The following is a 17,938-nucleotide window of genomic DNA, read 5'->3' on the forward strand; positions in this document are numbered from 1 at the left end:
GCTGTAACATTGGTTTGATGAATGGATGATTCTTTGATGAGTAAAATAAATAAGTAAGCAGAGAAACAAGTTAATGGATAAATAAACAGGGCGAAGTGAGAGGATATTTCAACAGCAAATGAATAGAAATGGGTGACTCCTCGTGTAAACTATTAATATATCTAAAAAGATGTTCACATATTTATAGTTGCAAAAATTAAGGGACTGGACTAAGAAAAAGACAGAAATTATATTTTGGGGAGGAAATTTTGGCAACATGTACCAAGGGTCATTGTTTTTGTTAGGCACTGTTGAGTCAGTTCACTCACAGTGAACATATGCACAAAAGAACAAAACTCTGCCCTCCCAGTCCTGCACCATTCTCACAAACCTTGGTATGTTTGAACCCACTGTTGCAGTCACTGTATCAATACATCTCATTGAAGGCCTTCCTCTTTTTCAAGGATGATGTCCTTCTTCAGGGACTAGTCCCTCCAGATAACATGTCCAAAGTACGAGAGGTGAAATCTTGCCATACTCACTTCTAAGGAGCATTCTGGTTGTACTTCTTCCAAGACAGACTTGTTCGTTTTTCTGGCAGTTCATGGTACACTCAATATTCTTTGCCAGCACCATAATTCAAAGATATCAGTTCTTCTTCAGTTTTCCTTATACATTGTCCAGCTTTTGCACGTACATGAGGTGACTGAAAATACCATGGCTCGAGTCAGGAACACCTTAGTCGTGAAATCTTCACTTTTTAATACTTTACTTGTGGAGGTCTTTTGTAGCAGATTCACCCAATGCAATATGTTGTTTGATTTCTTGACTATTGCTTTTGCGGGCAATGACTAAGGATCCAAGTCAAATGAAATCCTTGACAACTTCAACCTTTTCTCTGTTTATCATGATGTTGCTTATTGGTCCAGTTATAAGAATTTTTGTCTTCTTTATGTTGAGGTATAATTCAAACTGAAGGTCATAGTCTTTGACCGTCATTAGTGATTGTTTCAAGTTCTCTTCACATTCAGCAAGTAAGGTTGTTGCATCTGCACATCACAAGTTGTTAATGGGTCTTCCTCTAATGTTCTTCTTCATATAGTCCAGTTTCTGGGATTATTTGCCCAGCTTATAGATTGAACTGGGCAGTGTTTCTTTCTGTTGTACATGAGGTCACGATGAGTTGGAACCAACTTGATGGCACCTAACAACGACGACATAGATTGAATAAGTATGGTGAAATACTACCTTGACGCACCCCTTTCCTGATTTTAAACCACACAGTATCCCATTGTTCTGATCAAACAACTGCCTCTTTGTCTATGTACAGATTCCGCATGAGCACAATTAAGTGTTCTGGAAGTCACATTCTTCTCAATGTTATCCATAATTTGTTATGATCCACACAGTCTGATGCCTTTGTGTAGTCAATAAAACATAGGTAAACATAGTTCTGGTATTCTCTGCTTTCAGCCAAGATTCATCTGACATCAGCAATGATATCCATTGTTCCACATCCTCTTCTAAATCTGACTTGAATTTCTGGCAGTTCCCTGTCAATGTACTCTGCAACCATTGTTGAATTATTTTCAGCAAAATTTTATTTTTGTGTGATATGAATAATTTTGTTCGATAATTTCCACATTCCAATTGATCACCCTTCTTTGAAATGGACATGTATATGGATTTCTTCAAGTCAGCTGGCCAACTGGCTGTCTTCCAAATTTTTGGCATAAATGAGTGAGCACCTCCAGAGCCGTCTCCATTTATTGAAACATCTCAATTGGTATTCCTTAAATTCCTGGAGCCTTGTTTTTCGTCAGTGCTTTCAGTGCAGCTTGGATGTCTTCCTTCAGTACCATAGGTTCTTGATCATATGCTACCTCCTGAAAGAGCTAAAGGTCGACCAATTCTTTCTGGTACAGCGACTCTGTGTACTCTTTCCATCTGCTTTTGATGATTCCTGCGTCGTTCAGTATTTTCCCCATATAATCTTTTACTATTTCAGCTCGAGGCTTGAACTTTTTCTTTAATTCTTTCAGCTTGAGAAATGCCAACCATGTTCTTCCCTTTTGGTTTTCTAACTCCAGGTCTTTGTGCATTTCATTATATTTCTTTACATTGTGTTCTAGAACTTCCCTTTGAAATCTTCTGTTCAGCTGTTTCATCATTTATTCCTTTTGCTTTAGCTACTCTATGTTCAAGAGCAAGTTTCAGAGTCTCTTCTGACATATATTTTGGTCTTCTTTCTTTCCCGTCGTTTAAATGACCTTTTGCTTTCTTCATGTCCTTGATATCATCCCACAACTCCTTTACTCTTTGTATAACATATGTGTAGAATATAGATATTTTCTAAAAAGACATAAGTAAATTAGCATTGAAACAATTTATAAAATCAAGGAATAAGAGAGAGAAGTCTATTCTGTTAGGGTCAAGGTGGCGAGGGAGTTAAGAAAAAGTAAAGCAAGAATAAATGTATGTTTAAGGTGAAGAATAAGAAAATAGAGGGCATTAAGAGATACAATGAATACGTTCAATAAAATAATAAATGAGACCAAGATGGCACCAATTCAGGATATTCCATTAAATACCATTCAGTTAGTTAATTCAACGATAGGTATCTAGTACTAATTATGGGCCAGGAACTTTGCTAGGCTCTAAGCTTGGTTCCCAATGAAGTTGAAACCAAGAGTTGTTTTCTGAATGTATATCATTTTCCCATGTGTCAGACATGGATGGGACTGGGATGAAAATGGTGTGCCTTTGAGGAGCATTCCCAAAGAGAAATTTTGAATATTGCAGGAATTTCATTCAAGCCCACTGAAATTTAGAAAGATACAAAGAGGCTTATAAATTGTGGGGGGCCCAGATAGGAATCAAGGGGTAAATGATATAGTAAATTATTTCTCTGGGATTTTTGCTTCAACAGTTTAACAGTGTAGGATGCAGACTAGCTCACAGGAGTGTCATTTATATAGTGAAACTATTTTTTTCCCCCAGTGAATCATTCGGTGTTCTTTAAGACCATGTTAAAAGAAAGAAAAAATAGATGGTTATTGTGAATACGACAAGATGGGTGCATGAAGAAAAAGGCGCAAATGCAAAATGATGCACATGTACTATCAACCATAAAAACGTAATGATAAAGACATGCTTGCTAAATATGATGGAAATGAGATTTCTCTGGGAAAAGGTAAAGCAATACTAAGGCAAGGATATCCCTTTAAGGCTAAGGTGCACCTGATCCAAGCCACGGTGTTTTCAATTGCCTCATAAGCATATAAAAGCTGGGTAATGACTAAGTAAGACAGGAGAAGAATTGATGCCTTTGAATTATGGTGCTGGCAAAGAATATTCAATACACCATGGACTGCCAAAAGAAAAAACAAATCTGTCTTGGAAGACATACTGCCAGAATGCTCCTTGGAAGCAAAGATGGCGAGACTACATCTCACATACTTTGGACATGTTATCAGGAGGGACCAGTTCCTGGAGAAGGACGTTATGCTTGGTAAAGCAGAAGGTCAGTGAGAAAGAGGAAAACCCTCAACAAGATGGACTGACACAGTGGCTACAGCAATGGGCTCAAGCATAGCAACAATTGTGGGATGGCCAGGACCGGGCAGAGTTTTGCAGTTTCGTTCTGTTGTACAGAGGGTTGCTATGAGTTGGAACTGACTCGAATGCACCTAACTACAACAAGAAGGCTGGGTAGAATTTGTTCACACAATGAGGTCAAAATGGTAGAAAGGTAAAGCAATTAAGAAACATAAAAAATCCAAAGACAAGTTGGGTGATAGTCAAGAAAAAAGGGCGAAAATCTATAAAAATGAGAGGAAAGACATGTTGTCATATAAAGACATAATATGCAAGTAGGCAGTTGAGAATTTATGCTATATTCATAAGAGGGAATGAAAATTTTAAAAGAAATTGAAAGATAAAAATGAATTCAGCTGAAAAGAAACTACATGAGGGGTTTGGATAATATCATCCGAATACCAAAAAAAAAAAAAAGATAAATTGGGTAGCTTCTGTACAGTTTTCTTATACATAACTTATATTCAGCATACTCCATGAAGTGTAAAATTATGCCGATAGAGAATCATTTTATAGTCCTTTGGAACAACAGGGAAATTTTAGAAGGCAGCTCACGTACCTCCTACTATAAAGAAAGTGTAGAATGCAAAACCCAGTTTAACATTAGCAAAGTAGGGGCGGCAAGGCTTTGAATGATCTCGCCCTGTTGAAAAGCAGGTATGAGGTAGAACTTCTAATGAAGAAAGAAAGAAAAAAAAATTCCCAAACAGAAATGTATGAGATGGCCACAGTGAAAAGTATGCTATGGTATGACAGTACACGATACTGGGAAAGCTAGCACAACTTGTACAAGGCAAGGTCATGGAAGCTCCATAGACACATCCACATTCCCTGAGGGACTGAATTGCTGGGCTGAGGGCTGTGGAGACTATGGTCTCAGGGAATATCTAGCTTAACTTGCAGGACATAGTTTATAAAGAAAATGTTCTACATTCTACTTTGGACTGGTGTTTGGCATCTTAAATGCTTGTGAGTGGCTATTTAGAATACTCCACTGGTCTCACTCCTTCAGGAGCAAGGAAGAATGAAGAAAACTAAAGATATAAGGGAAAGGTCAGTCCAAAGGACTAAATGGTCCACATGTACCATGGCCTCCACCAGACTGAGTCCAGTACAACTAGATGGTGCCCACTACCACCACTGACTGCTCTGACAACGATCACAACAGACAGTCCTGGACAGAGCTGGCGAAAAATGTAGAAGAAAATTCTAACTCAAAAAAAAAAAAAAAAAAAAAAGACCAGACTTGCTGGCCTGGCAGAGACTGGAGAAACCCTGAGAGTATGGCCCCCAGACACCCTTTTGAGCTCAGTAACGAAGTCACTCCTGAGGTTCACTCTTCAGCCAAAGACTGGAGAGACCCATAAAACAAAATCAGAATAAGTGGGCACGCCAGCCCAGGGGCAAGGACTAGAAGGCAGGAAGGGACAGGAAAGCTGGTAATAGGGAACCCAAGGTTGAGAAGGTAGAGTGTTGACGTGTCATGGGGTTGTTAACCAATATCATAAAACAATATATGTACTAACTGTATAATGAGAAACTAGTTTGTTCTGTAAACCTTCATCTAAAGTATGGTAAAAATAAATAAAAAAGAAAAAAAAATCAAGAAAGCTGTCCTTACAAATTAAAACAAGGTGTATTTTTGAGTTATAATATTAAGCAATCTTTGAGAGTATAGTAAAAAGAAAGCAGAGGACAAAACTGAGGTGCTATACTTTCGTAAGAAATTTCTGGTAAAATGTAAAGTACTGGAGAGGAGACTTAGCACCAGTTCAAGAAAAGACTGTAGGAAATGGGAATATAGCAATCCACTCTTTCACTGTTCACCCTTTTTTATTATATCACACCTGTGGAATTTTGGAGACGGTTAGCTAAGAGAGATTAAAGAAACTACAATAGTCTGCAAGAGTTTTATGAAAAAAAGAAGAAAAACATGCTAAGGATCTTGGGCCTAATGATTCTCAGGGATAAGTAAAATCTCAAAATTTATAAATGGATAATTATAAGAAGGATGTGCCATGTGATAGCTATTATCTCTTGAGTGTTTCCACTGTACTTTAACAATGCCAGGAGGGAAAATTTTATCCCCATTTTAGAGAAGAGATAACTGAGGCACAGAGAGATTAATATCAAGCTCATGCACCTAGTAAATGGCAGAGCCAGGATTTGAACACAAGTCATTTAGTGTCCCAAAGGCTACTGTACATGTGTAGCTGCTTTGCTATACTGCTATGATACTTTTTATTTTGCTAATATAAAAGAAAGCTTCCAACTAGTAAAACATTTTACAGGAAATGCTAAATATACTGAGTATGCTGAATTCTTAAGTAATTATTATTGAATATTGTATAAATTTTATTGATGCCATAGTGAGAATATAAATATAGCTACCTCCTGAAAGACCTTTTATCAGGAAAAAGCTGTCCTACTTTCTTATCTTTGTTCTTCGAGAAAGTAAAGCTAGTTCTGTCAGAGAAGTGTTAAGGTGATAAACCAAGGAGCAGAGGGGTCCTTCTACCGGTCACCTTCCTCAAGTGTTCTCAGCAAGACTTCACCAAGCATCATTCTGAAGGGAGGCTGACGTTGTCCCTAGAGACAGTGGCTAGAAGCTTGAAGCTTAAAAATACATCCACCAGAGTACTTCAAAATAAGCACTTTTCTTTTGTTTCAAAAGAGCCAAAACTGCCAGAAAGGGAACTCTCACTGTTGCTGTCTATAAAATTATCAAATCATAAAATTTACATCCTTAAAAGTTTGATTTAGTGACAGGTAGTACCCCTCCACAAAAACTATGGAAGTCATTCATAATTAACAGTATTTATAATTCATAGTAAGATGGAAGGCAGTTATTTTTCTTAAACCCAGATTTGGAAGTACGGCTTGGTACTTGTGACACGCCGTTTTCCTTCAGTGACGTGGTCAATAAAATACTTACAGTGAATTCAGTGAGCGCAGTCCTTGGAAAGCATCTGGTGCTAGTTCGGAGATCTGATTATTGCTCAGGTCACTGAGAACAGAAATAGGATTAGGTTAAATTAGATAGAATGTCAGGGAGACTCACTCCAGGAGAAAGTCATTCATGGCTTTCACGTGCTTGTTTTGTACCTATCAATACACGTATAAAATGTGCAATGCTAAATGTCTTATATTTTTTAAAAAATCAATTTTTAATCAATTACTAACTCTTCCCCTAGAATATTAAGGATGCCACGTCTGATTTTTGAAAATAAAACATTTAAAAATTTGACTACCTAATATATCAGCTATATATATTCACAGTTAACAAAAATCAATAGGTTAAACAACAGAAATAACAGAGAACTAAAAAGACATTACACAGTTTAGCCATTCACATTAAAAGTTATTATAGAACTAGCAGACAGTCACATCGTTTAACACTCCCGTGATCAAACACTTAAACAGTCATATTGAGGTACGTATCTTTGTATAACCATGACATGGATACTTTTTTAAAAATTACATATATCTCACAATATTGTTCACTCACATTCTTCTGAGCTTTTTATATGGTGAGAAAGCTCCAGCAGGGATGACCTTGATTGAGTTCTGTTCCAAACGTCTGCAGTGAAAAAATGCACATTTTTAACGGACAACTGAGCTTCTAAAATGCTTAATTCAGACCAGGGTTTATGACAAGAAGCTAACTGGATGATCATAATGAGAACTTTCTTCTTCAAAAATGACTATTAAAATTAATTGTGCTAACCCTAAATGTGGAGGAAGATTAGGATTAAAAACCAGGCAATTTTTCAAATAATTAAAATATTTCAATTTTTAAGTATTATCCCTGAAAAAAACTAAAACTGTTGCCATCTAGTCGATTCTGACTCAATGGCCCTATACAACAGAGTAGAACTGCTTACAGGGTTTCCAAGGCTGTAATCTTTATGGAAGCAGATTGCCACATCTTTCTCCCATGGAACGCTGGTAGCTTGGAACTGCCAGCCTTTCAGTTAGCAGCCACGTACTTAGAGATATTTTTAGGTCCGGATATTGGATAAAAGGGGAAATACTTAAAAACACCTTTAAGGAACTACCCTAGCAGTATATTTTAATAATCTAAATATTAACTAAGAGAAGTGCCTAGTAACACTGAATAAACACATCTTACAAATAATTATAATTTTTCTACAAAGAAAATTACTTTTGAATATCGAATTTTATAAACCCTTTCCTTTTCCCTCTATGCTTATAATAGGTTAAGAAATAATAACCATTAAACCCACAAAATTAATTTTGAAGCTTCTTATGAGGCAAAATCTTAAATTCTAAATCCATACATGCTGTAGGTATTTTCAGTGAAACTCTTTGGGCTCTGCTGATTCATTATGAGATTATTTCACTTAAGAACCATTCCAGCAAAGTGCATTCAAACACAACTGACATATTTTTATGAAACATTAAAATTATAGCATTGAAAATAGCTCCCTGAATCATATACTCTATGGATCTGTTATTATGGAAAGATAGCATTTTACCCACCTAGTTATTTAAGACATACAGTAGATCCCATTAAGCCTTTTGGTAAACATTTTAGTCCATCAAAAAATGGTACCTTTCAGCTTTATTTCTGTCCATATAAACATCCCTATAAATATTTCCCACACCTTCCCCTCTTCTCCTCTGTATCCCAGAGAGTTGACTCCTGTGAACCACATATCCCAGGATCACTTGCTAACTAGCTTCTGGTGAGGTTCGGTCAATGAGAAGCATTGGTGGGGGATTCAAGGGTAGGAGGTGAGGAGAAGCCCGGGTATTTCTTCCCCTCTCTGCCTCTGAGGTTGTCCCTAGCAGTGGCCTTCATTCTTTCCTAATTTCCGTTTTTGCTGGGGACCAGCGCCTGGACTTTGAGAAACCCCACTTCTCCTTTGGGCTTTTCAGTCCTGGGAGTGGCAGCAGCTTTCTAATCTCTGTTACATTTGTAGCAATTCTATCTACTACTATTTAAATCATTCCATGTATTAAATCCCTCTACTGAAATACCTAGTATGATGTGCATTTTCCTGCCTGGATACACATATATATTTGTATATATGTATGTGTATACAGACACACACACACAGTCATGCATCCTTAACATCCACAGTATGTTCTGTGAAATAGGACTTTATGTGATTTGGATCTTCTGTGAATACCATATCATGGTTAAGGTGATAAACCAAGGAGCAGAGGGGTCCTTACTGGTCATCCTCCTCAAGTGTTCTCAGCAAGACTTTTAGAATAAGGAGGTTTTGTACACATTATAAACTTGCTGGTGCAAATAATCTCCCTTCAGAATTAATTTACAGATCATGTCAAGAAGAGATCTGAACACTAATGACCAAAGACAAGACGAGTTATGGGATGACACCAAGGACATCAAACATGAAGAAAGCAAAATGTAATTAAAATGACAGGAAAGAAAAGACCAAAATAGATGTCAGAAGAGACTCCAAAACTTGATCTTGAACATACAGTAGCTAAAGCAAACAGAAGAGATGATGATGTGCAATTAAAAATATCATTGCTGTTGTGGATGGATCCTGTCTGAAAGCAAAGAATACCAGAAAGAAGTTTACCTGTGTTTTATCGACTATGCAAAGGCATTTGACTGTGTGATCATAACAAATTATGGATAACATTACAAAGAATCGGAATTCCAGAACACGTAATTGTGCTCATGAAGAACCTGTACATAGACCAAGAGGCAGTCATTTGAACAGAACAAAGGGACACTGTGTGGTTTAAGTCAGGAAAGGTGTGTGTCAGGGTTGTATCCTTTCACCATACCTATTCAATCTGTATGCTGAGCAGAGAACCTGGACTATTTGAAGAAGAACGCAGCATTTGGATTGCAGGAAGACTCATTAACAACCTGCAATATGCAATTGACACAATGCTGCTTGCCGAAAGTGAAGAGGACTTGAAGCACTTACTGATAAGGATCAAAGACTATAGCCTTCAGTATGGATTACACCTCAACATAAATAAAACAAAAATCTCACAACTGGACCAATAAGCAACATCATGATAAATGGAGAAAAGACTGAAGTTGTCAAGAACTTAAATTTACTTGGATATACAATCAACACCCATGGAAGCAGCAGTTAGGAAATCAAGTGACTCATTGGGTTGGGCAAATCTGCTGAAAAGACCTCTAGAAAGTGTTAAAAAGCAAAGACGTCACTTTAAGAACTACGGTGCGCCTGACCCAAGCCATGGTGTTTTCAACCACCTCATATGCATGCAAAAACTGGACAGTGAATAAGGAAGACAGAAAAAGAATTAAAGTCTTTGAATTATGGCATTGGTGAAGAATATTGAGTATACCACGGACTGCCAAAAGAAGGAACAAATGTGAATTGGAAGAAGTTCACCAACCAGAACGCTCCTTAAGAAACAAGGACGGTGAGACTTTGGACCTGTTATCAGGAGGGACCAGCCCCTGGATAAGGACATCATGCTTGGTAGAGTGGAGGGTCAGCAATAAAGAGCATGACCCGCAAGGAGACAGACTGACAAAGTGGCTAAAACAATGGTCTCAAGCATGACAATGGTCCTGAGGATGGCACAGGACTTAGCAGTGTTTTCTTCTGTTGTACACAGGGTCGCTGTGAGCTGGAGCCAACTCAATGACGCCTAACAACAACACAATGAGTTTATCTAAGATTCAACAAGTTCTTTTGCTGCGTTCGCATTAGTACTCGCAGACTCACCACTCACTTTTACATTTTGCAGCAAAAAAGTTTGAAGTGCTGCAAACACCCAGAGCTAGCACTAAACTCGGTATCGTAGTCTGATCCTACTTTTCTTTAAGCATTTCGAACAAACACCATGCCTTAGCAGTGATCATCAGTGTGCTGAGAGAGATTCACTGTTGCGTTTGGTCCTCAATCCATGTCATTAGCAACTTATCCATATTTGATACAGGTCCCTCTCACATTTTTGTTAGCCTTGTAGCTTTCAGTGAAGTTGACCCTTTAACAGCATGGAGAATTTTTTCTTTGTTTCTGAGGATGGTCGTGATTGCTGGGTGAGACATGCCTAAATTCACTGTGTCCGTTCTCTGGTCAGGATTTATGAACTCTATTCTAACCCTATAGGACCATGGACATATATGCAGTAGGACATTGCCCAGACAGACATTATGCAGCCCATGACTGTACATATACATGTACACACATACAAATATACACACACAGTCATAATTTGGTTAACATCCACAATATGTTCTGTGAAACAGGACGTTATGTAATTTGGGCATTATGCAAACACCGTATTACATACAGGCAGTTCCCTGTCTGACTTGCTTACAACTCATAGTTACGAACCAACCTCTATAAAGTCTATTATAGTTAAAAATTCGATGTACATACAACAATTCCTAATAACAAATGAGTGCTACTTTTTGGCCCACATAAAAACATCATTATTACTGTATTATTATGTTAAAGATGTTTTAGTTTATCTGGAAGTGTTTCTTTAATGTTTTATATGCACAGAAAGGCACACTACATACTACATATTAAGACAAATATTTGACTGACGTTAGATATAAACCATACCTAACTGTTGCAACCTGCACACAAATTCAACTTAAAGACACACTTAGGAATGGAACTTGTTCATAATCCAGGGACTGCCTGTATAATTTTATGAGACCAAAGACATATATATGGTCTGATGTTGCCCAAATGGACTTTATGTAATGCATGATTGTATGCGTGTGTGTCTATATCTATATACATACACATATAATGCTAAACCCCAGTAAAAGTTGCTGCCAAATCGATTCCAACTTTCGACAACCCATGTGTGCAGAATACAACTGCTACATAGGGTTTCCAAAGCTAAGACCTTTAAGAAGCAGAGTGCTAGGCCTGTCTTTCAAGGTGCTTCTGGGTGTGTTCTAACTGCCAACCTGTAGGCTAGCAGCCGAGTGCTTAACTGTTTGTACCACTCAGGCAGTAGACAGACGGACAGACAGATAGATAGGACAGATAGACAGACAGATACTATGGATATATCCTATATATTAATTGAAAGAGCTCTGGTGGCAGAGTGATCAAGAACTTGGCTGCTAACCGAAAGTTCAGCAGTTTGAAAACACCAGCGACTCTGGAGAAGAAAAAATGCGGCAGTCTACTTCTGTAAAGATATACAGCCTTAAAAACCCTATGAGGTAGTTCTGCTCTGTCCTGTAGGGTTCCTATTAGTTGGAATTGTCTTGACAGGCAATCCTTTTGTTTTTTCTATGTTGATTAATTTTTATTAAATGATGGTAATACATTAACACATAGGTATTACCAATATTTAATAAATCCTAATACAATAAAAACAAACAAAATACCCCTAAAAGGTTAAGTCAAATTGCCTAAATTTTGGTCTTTTCTGATTCCAAAGTTTTCTCATAGTACCATGTGTTCTTCAACAGTGTCAGGGTTCACTCTGTGACCTCTTGATCTCGGTACACAAAGGCTTTCCTCAAACTTCATTGCCCTTGAACTCAATGCAGCATTTGATACGCTGACAATCCTTCTTTTGTTGCAATGTGCCACTATAGCCCCCTGGTTCTCACTCTACTATTTCTCATTCTGAGTTTATGGCTTCACTTTCTAATTCCCTAACCATAGCTATTCCTCCAATGCTCTCCTCCTTTTTTCATTTTGTTGTTGTTGTTGTTAGGTGCCGTACAGTCATGTCCAACTTATAGTGACCCTATGCACCACAGAACAAAATGCTGTCCGGTCCTGCGCCACTCTTACAATTGTTGTTATGTTTCAGCACATTGTTGCTGCCACTGTGTCAATCCATCTCGTTGAGGGTCTTCCTCTTTTTCACTGAGCTCTACTTTACCAAGCATCATGTCCTTCACTCATACAAAAGGTAAATCTTTCCCTATCACCTGTATTGTTAGTTAAAATTCTCTTCATCTCCAAAGCAGAAATTTGTTTTGTTCACATTAAAAGAAATTTATTTTTATACAAAAATTTGGGAAATGTATAAATATGTAAGGAAGAAAATTAAAATCGCCCATAATACACTCAGATCAGTGCCCTTTGCTTACATCTTTTTTACATGCACATTTATTTTATGTAATTGAGATCTTAACGTCTGCAGTATTTTGAGTCATATACATTACACACACGTTTTCCTCAGATCATTAAAATTTTTGGTAGACATTATGTTTAATGCCTGCACAACATACTATTTGTAAAATGTACCATATTTCTTTAATCATTTCCCTGTTATTCCATTTATGTTAGTAATAATTTTACATTTTTATTAAGAATGTTATTTCCTTATTCTAAGACTACAAAAGCATACCTTCTTTTTGAAGCCTTACTTTAATTTCTCAGGTATAGTTAGTTGTCACTATGGCTAAGGACTTTCTCTTTTCAACTGTTTTGTTCTTATCTCACCATGTTGTATTCATTTTTCACAGATCCCTTCTCCACAAGGAGCCCTGGTGGCCCAACGTTGAGTGCTCCACTGCTAACCTGATGGATGGTGGCTCAAAGGCACCCAGCAGCTCTGAGGAAGAAAGACCTGGCAATGTGCTCCTGTAAAGACTATAGCCTAGCATACCCTACGGAGCAGTTCTATTCTCTCACATGGGGCTGCTGTGAGTTGAAATCCACCAGACAGCACCTAACAACAACTAGGTTGCCGGCACCTCAGAGGCAGATTTACCCCCAAAGACAAGAAATCAATAGCCTGAAGAAAACATGGATTTGTGTGTCCAGATTTATTTATGTCTTAAGAAAGGGTGTTTTTTTCCCCAAAACTCTAAGTACAGCGAGGGCATTTAAATCATTTCACTGTTACATTATTGATTAGAAAACTTTAAATTCATGGTTTAGAGAAAAGGTTTTTTTTTTTTTTTTTTTTTGGCCTTGATCTATTCTTGTACCTTATAAATTGTAAGAAGTGAAAATAAAATGCTAAAAAGCTATAGACAGAATACTATTGACTAGTTAGATGACATTCTTTGAATCCAGGCCAATGAAATATCACTTCAATGTGTTAGAGATATTGCTCAACATTGCATAACGCTAAGATGAGGAAAAATAAAAATAATTATTGACTAGAGTTCTTTTAACAGTAACGCAAAACTGGTTCAAATAATTATTTTCCATAAATTTTATTTGACGTCCATGAAATTAAGGCAAGCAGGAATTCATTCATTCATTCACTCTACAAATATTTAAATCTTTGAAAATGAGGGAAACTCTCAACGAGAGGGATTGACACATAGCCACAACAACAGACTGAAACATCTCAAAGATCATGAAGATGGTACAGGACCGGGCAACATTTTATTCTGTTACATACAAGGCTGCCATGAGTCAGAGCACACGGAGTGGCAACTAACAACAACCAGAACAATATACGAAATGTTAATGGTGATCAAAAGCAGACATGTTCATACTCTCGTGAAGCTTTTATTGATGAAATATCTAAGTTTGCAGTTCTATTTCAAAGCTAATTTATTTAATACAAAATTTTTAAAACGCTCTACTCAGCATTTCAACTTTTGAAATGTCATTAACTCACCAATGTGGCCAAGCTAATTCTATCATTTAATATAACTGAACAGCTTCCTTTCGAATTTTAAAATTCATTTATTATTTCTAGGTCTCAGAATCTAGAATACTTAAGATTATTCTTATAGCATTCAAATATAATTTTATTGATAACTATCCCCGCTAGAGCAAACAAAACAAAAACACACACGATAAGTGAGGTCATGTGTTACATTTTTTAAGAAAATGCCTATCAAGAGAATTTTTGAAACATACTTTAATATTTGAAGTTATACAATAAGCAGAATTAACGGTTAAATAGTGCTAGATTTAAGAAAAAGGTGAACAACGGCATTTGCCGTGGATTTTTTGTTTTTCTTTACTTATCTACTTATTTCCATCCACATTCCAGAAAAAAGAAGAAAAAGGTATTTGAAACAGGGCTAATGTTATTTACATTGACTCACCAACGAATCGGTTTTTACGGCATTGCCTCTGCAGTCCAATAAGGCCACACATAATTGCATCCTTCATTCAAAGAGGCATACTCTCAAGCAGAAAACTATTCTACCATGGAGAGACGTCAAACAATAAATTTTAAAACATGCCATGTTCTCTCCTGTAGTGGACCAACTATAGACTAATGTATAGTGTCTGTAAACTTCTGGGTTTCCAGGATAAAGGAATTTTCTTTTTCATTACAAGAATTTTAGAATCTATTTGATAAATTAAAACAACTTATATTTCAAATGGTGTCCTTTCACCTAAGAAAAGGAAAATGTTTTTTTAAACTGGATTACAAAAAATATGGGAGAAAAGTATTAGAGTTTTTGGATTAAAGTATAAAAAAAGGCAAATAAAATCTATATTTTCTAGCTTTACTATCCTCTAACCTTTTGGTTTAATTGAAAAGAACCTGCTGAATTTTATAGAGTGCGAATTTGTATTCATTCTTCCATGAAGAATCTAATTAAAAGCATCTCAGAGTTACAAAAGCAGGTAGCATCATGGCTAAGATGTATTTGCATCTTCTGCTAAAAGCCACTATAATTAAGACCCTTCTACGTGTCAGTCCTTCAGAGAGAATTCAATATTTTAATTTCAAAGTAAAAACAGATTTAGAAAGTGAATTGAGGGGACAATCCTATAAACCATATGCTGCCAAGAAGCCTTTTTCATATAAATGTAGCCAGTAGCTTTTCCCCACATTTATATGAACATTTCCAAAATATTTTATCACTGAATATATACGTATGCATATGGAAACCCTGGTGGTGTAGTGGTTAAGTACTACAGCTGCTAAGCAAAAGGTCATCAGTTCGAATCCGTCAGGTGCTCTTTGGAAACTCCATGGGGCAGTTCTACTCTGTCCTACAGGGTCGCTATGAGTCAGAATCGTCTCGACGGCAATGGGGTTTGGTATGTATGTACAGACAAAGTAATGGCTTTTACCGTTTCTTCCAAATCAGAGGGCAATTTTAGTCATGAGTGCAATGAGATAAGAAAATGGAGACAGTTTTGTAACTCTTCCAACCAAAAACTTTCAAAAGCATATTTAAGCAATAAAGGACCCTCTCCCATTTCTCTTGCTCTATAATTACTGGTATTTTGAAAAGGTGACAGAAAATAGAAAACTATGGATAACCCCACTGCTTTTATACTTGAAGCCCATAGTATATGGAAATTATTCCAATGACAGCTTTGAGCCCAATGACTTCCAATTCTGTCACACTCACGGACTGATGGGCTGTATGGCATATAACTATTCTACACTGGTTATCAAAGAGCAGGCCTTACATCACTAGAGAATACAACACAACATATAATCAAGCAATTAAAAAACTCTGACTAGCTCTGAAGACATTTACAAGATATTAAACAATATTCAGGAGCCCTGGTGGTACAGTGGTTAAAAATTCTTAGCCGTTCACCGAAAGCTCAAGGTTCGAACCCACGAAATTCTTTGCAGAAGAGAGATGTGGCAGTCTGCTTTCCATAAAGATTTACAGCCTCGGAAACCCTGTAGGGCAGTTCTACTCTGTCCTACCGGGTCACTATGAGTCGGAATGGACTTGATGGCAGTGGGTATGGTTTTGGGTTGAAACAGTATTCGTTTACTTTCAATGACACTTTCACCTCACTAGATTTCAATTCTTAACCATTACTCTCAATATTTTCCAAGTTAAATCATATGACAAACTATACAAAATAACATTCAAAAGCAAAGCACAAATATCTCCTCCAAAAGAGGCATTGATACTTGTTGTACATGTGAAAACTGAGAGACTTAAAAAAATGTGTAGCTTAATTATTAAAAGTTACGAGATTTAGACTCCAGCAGACTTGCGTTTAATTCTGTATCTGCCTCTGATCAGCTCTGACCTTCCAAAAAGTTACCTTCTTTCTTTCAGTCCTTGCTTCCCTCTTGGGAAAATGCTGTTGCTGTTAGGTGCCGTCAAGTCGGTTCCCACTCATAACGACCCTACATACAACACAACGAAACACTGCCAGGTCCTGCACCGTGCTCACAATCGTTGTTATTCTTGAGCCCGCTGTTGTAGCTACTGTGTCAATCCATCTCTTTGATGGTCTTCCTCTTTTCCGCTGACCCTGTACTTTGCCAAGCACGATGTCCTTCTCCAGGGACGGATCTCTCCTGACAACATGTCCAAAGTATGTAATACGTAGTCTCACCATCCTTGCTTTTAAGGAGCATTCTGGTTTTACTTCTTCCAAGACAGATTTGTTTGTTCTTTTGGCAGTCCATGTATATTCAATATTCTTTGCCAACACAATTCAAAGGTGTCAATTCAGGTCTTTGTTATTCATTGTCTAGCTTTCACATGCACGTGATGAGATTGAAAATACCATGGCTTGGGTCAGGTGTCAGGTCCACCTTAGTTTTCAAGGTGACGTCCTTGCTTTTCAATGGTTTAAAGAGGTCCTTTGCATCAGGTTTGCCCAATGCAATATGTCTTTTCATTTCCTGACTGCTGCTTCCGTGGCTGTTGATTGTGGATCCAAGTAAAATGAAATCCTTGACAACTTCAATCTTTTTTCCATTTATCATGATGTTGCTTATTGGTCCAGTTGTGAGAATTTTTGTTTTCTTTATGTTGAGGTGTAATCCATAGTGAAGGCTGTTGTCTTTGATCTTTATCAGCAAGTGCTTCAAGTCCTCTTCACTTTCAGCAAGCAAGGTTCTATCATCTGCATAACGCAGGCTGTTAATGAATCTTTCTCTAATCCTGATGCCCCGTTCCTCTTCAAACAGTCCAACTTCTCGGATTATTTCTCAGCATACAGACTGAATATGTATGGTGAAAGCGTACAACCCTGACACACACCTTTCCTGACTTTAGACCACCCAGTATCCCCTTGTTCTGTCCAAACAACTGCCTCTTGATCTGTCTACAGGTTCCTCATGAGCACAATTAAGTGTTCTGGAATTCCCATTCTTCACAACGTTATCCATAGTTATGATCCACACAGTCAAATACCTTTGCATAGTCAATAAAACACAGGTAAACATCCTTCTGGTATTCTCTGCTTTCAGCCAGGATCCATCTGACATCAGCAATGATATTCCTGGTTCCATGTCCTCTTCTGAATCTGGCCTGAATTTCTGGCAGTTCTCTGTCCATGTACTGCTGCAGCCACTTTTGAATGATCTTCAGCAATATTTTGCTTCTGTGTGATATTAATGATATTGCTTGATAATTCCTGCACTCAGTTGGATCACCTTTCTTGGAAATAGGCATAAATATGGACCTCTTCCAGTTGGCTGGCTAGGTAGCTGTCTTCCAAATTTCTTGGCATAGACGAATGAGCACTTC

At 37.4% G+C, this 17,938-nt stretch overlaps 1 protein-coding gene across 2 annotated transcripts in view; it reads right to left on the reverse strand.

The window, feature by feature from the left end:
- SLIT2 (slit guidance ligand 2) overlaps positions 1 to 17,938 on the reverse strand; it is a 417,531-nt gene that overhangs the window by 116,797 nt on the left and 282,796 nt on the right. For both annotated transcript variants that reach the window (XM_049886437.1, XM_049886436.1), the window contains exons 10-11: positions 7,085 to 7,156; positions 6,512 to 6,583 (exon numbers count right to left, since the gene is read on the reverse strand). In XM_049886437.1, the coding sequence (XP_049742394.1) occupies positions 6,512 to 6,583; positions 7,085 to 7,156 (144 nt within the window). The remainder of the gene's footprint in view (positions 1 to 6,511; positions 6,584 to 7,084; positions 7,157 to 17,938) is intronic.

Source organism: Elephas maximus, chromosome 5 (genome assembly GCF_024166365.1).
Source record: "Elephas maximus indicus isolate mEleMax1 chromosome 5, mEleMax1 primary haplotype, whole genome shotgun sequence".
In the NCBI taxonomy this organism is placed as follows: domain Eukaryota; kingdom Metazoa; phylum Chordata; class Mammalia; order Proboscidea; family Elephantidae; genus Elephas; species Elephas maximus.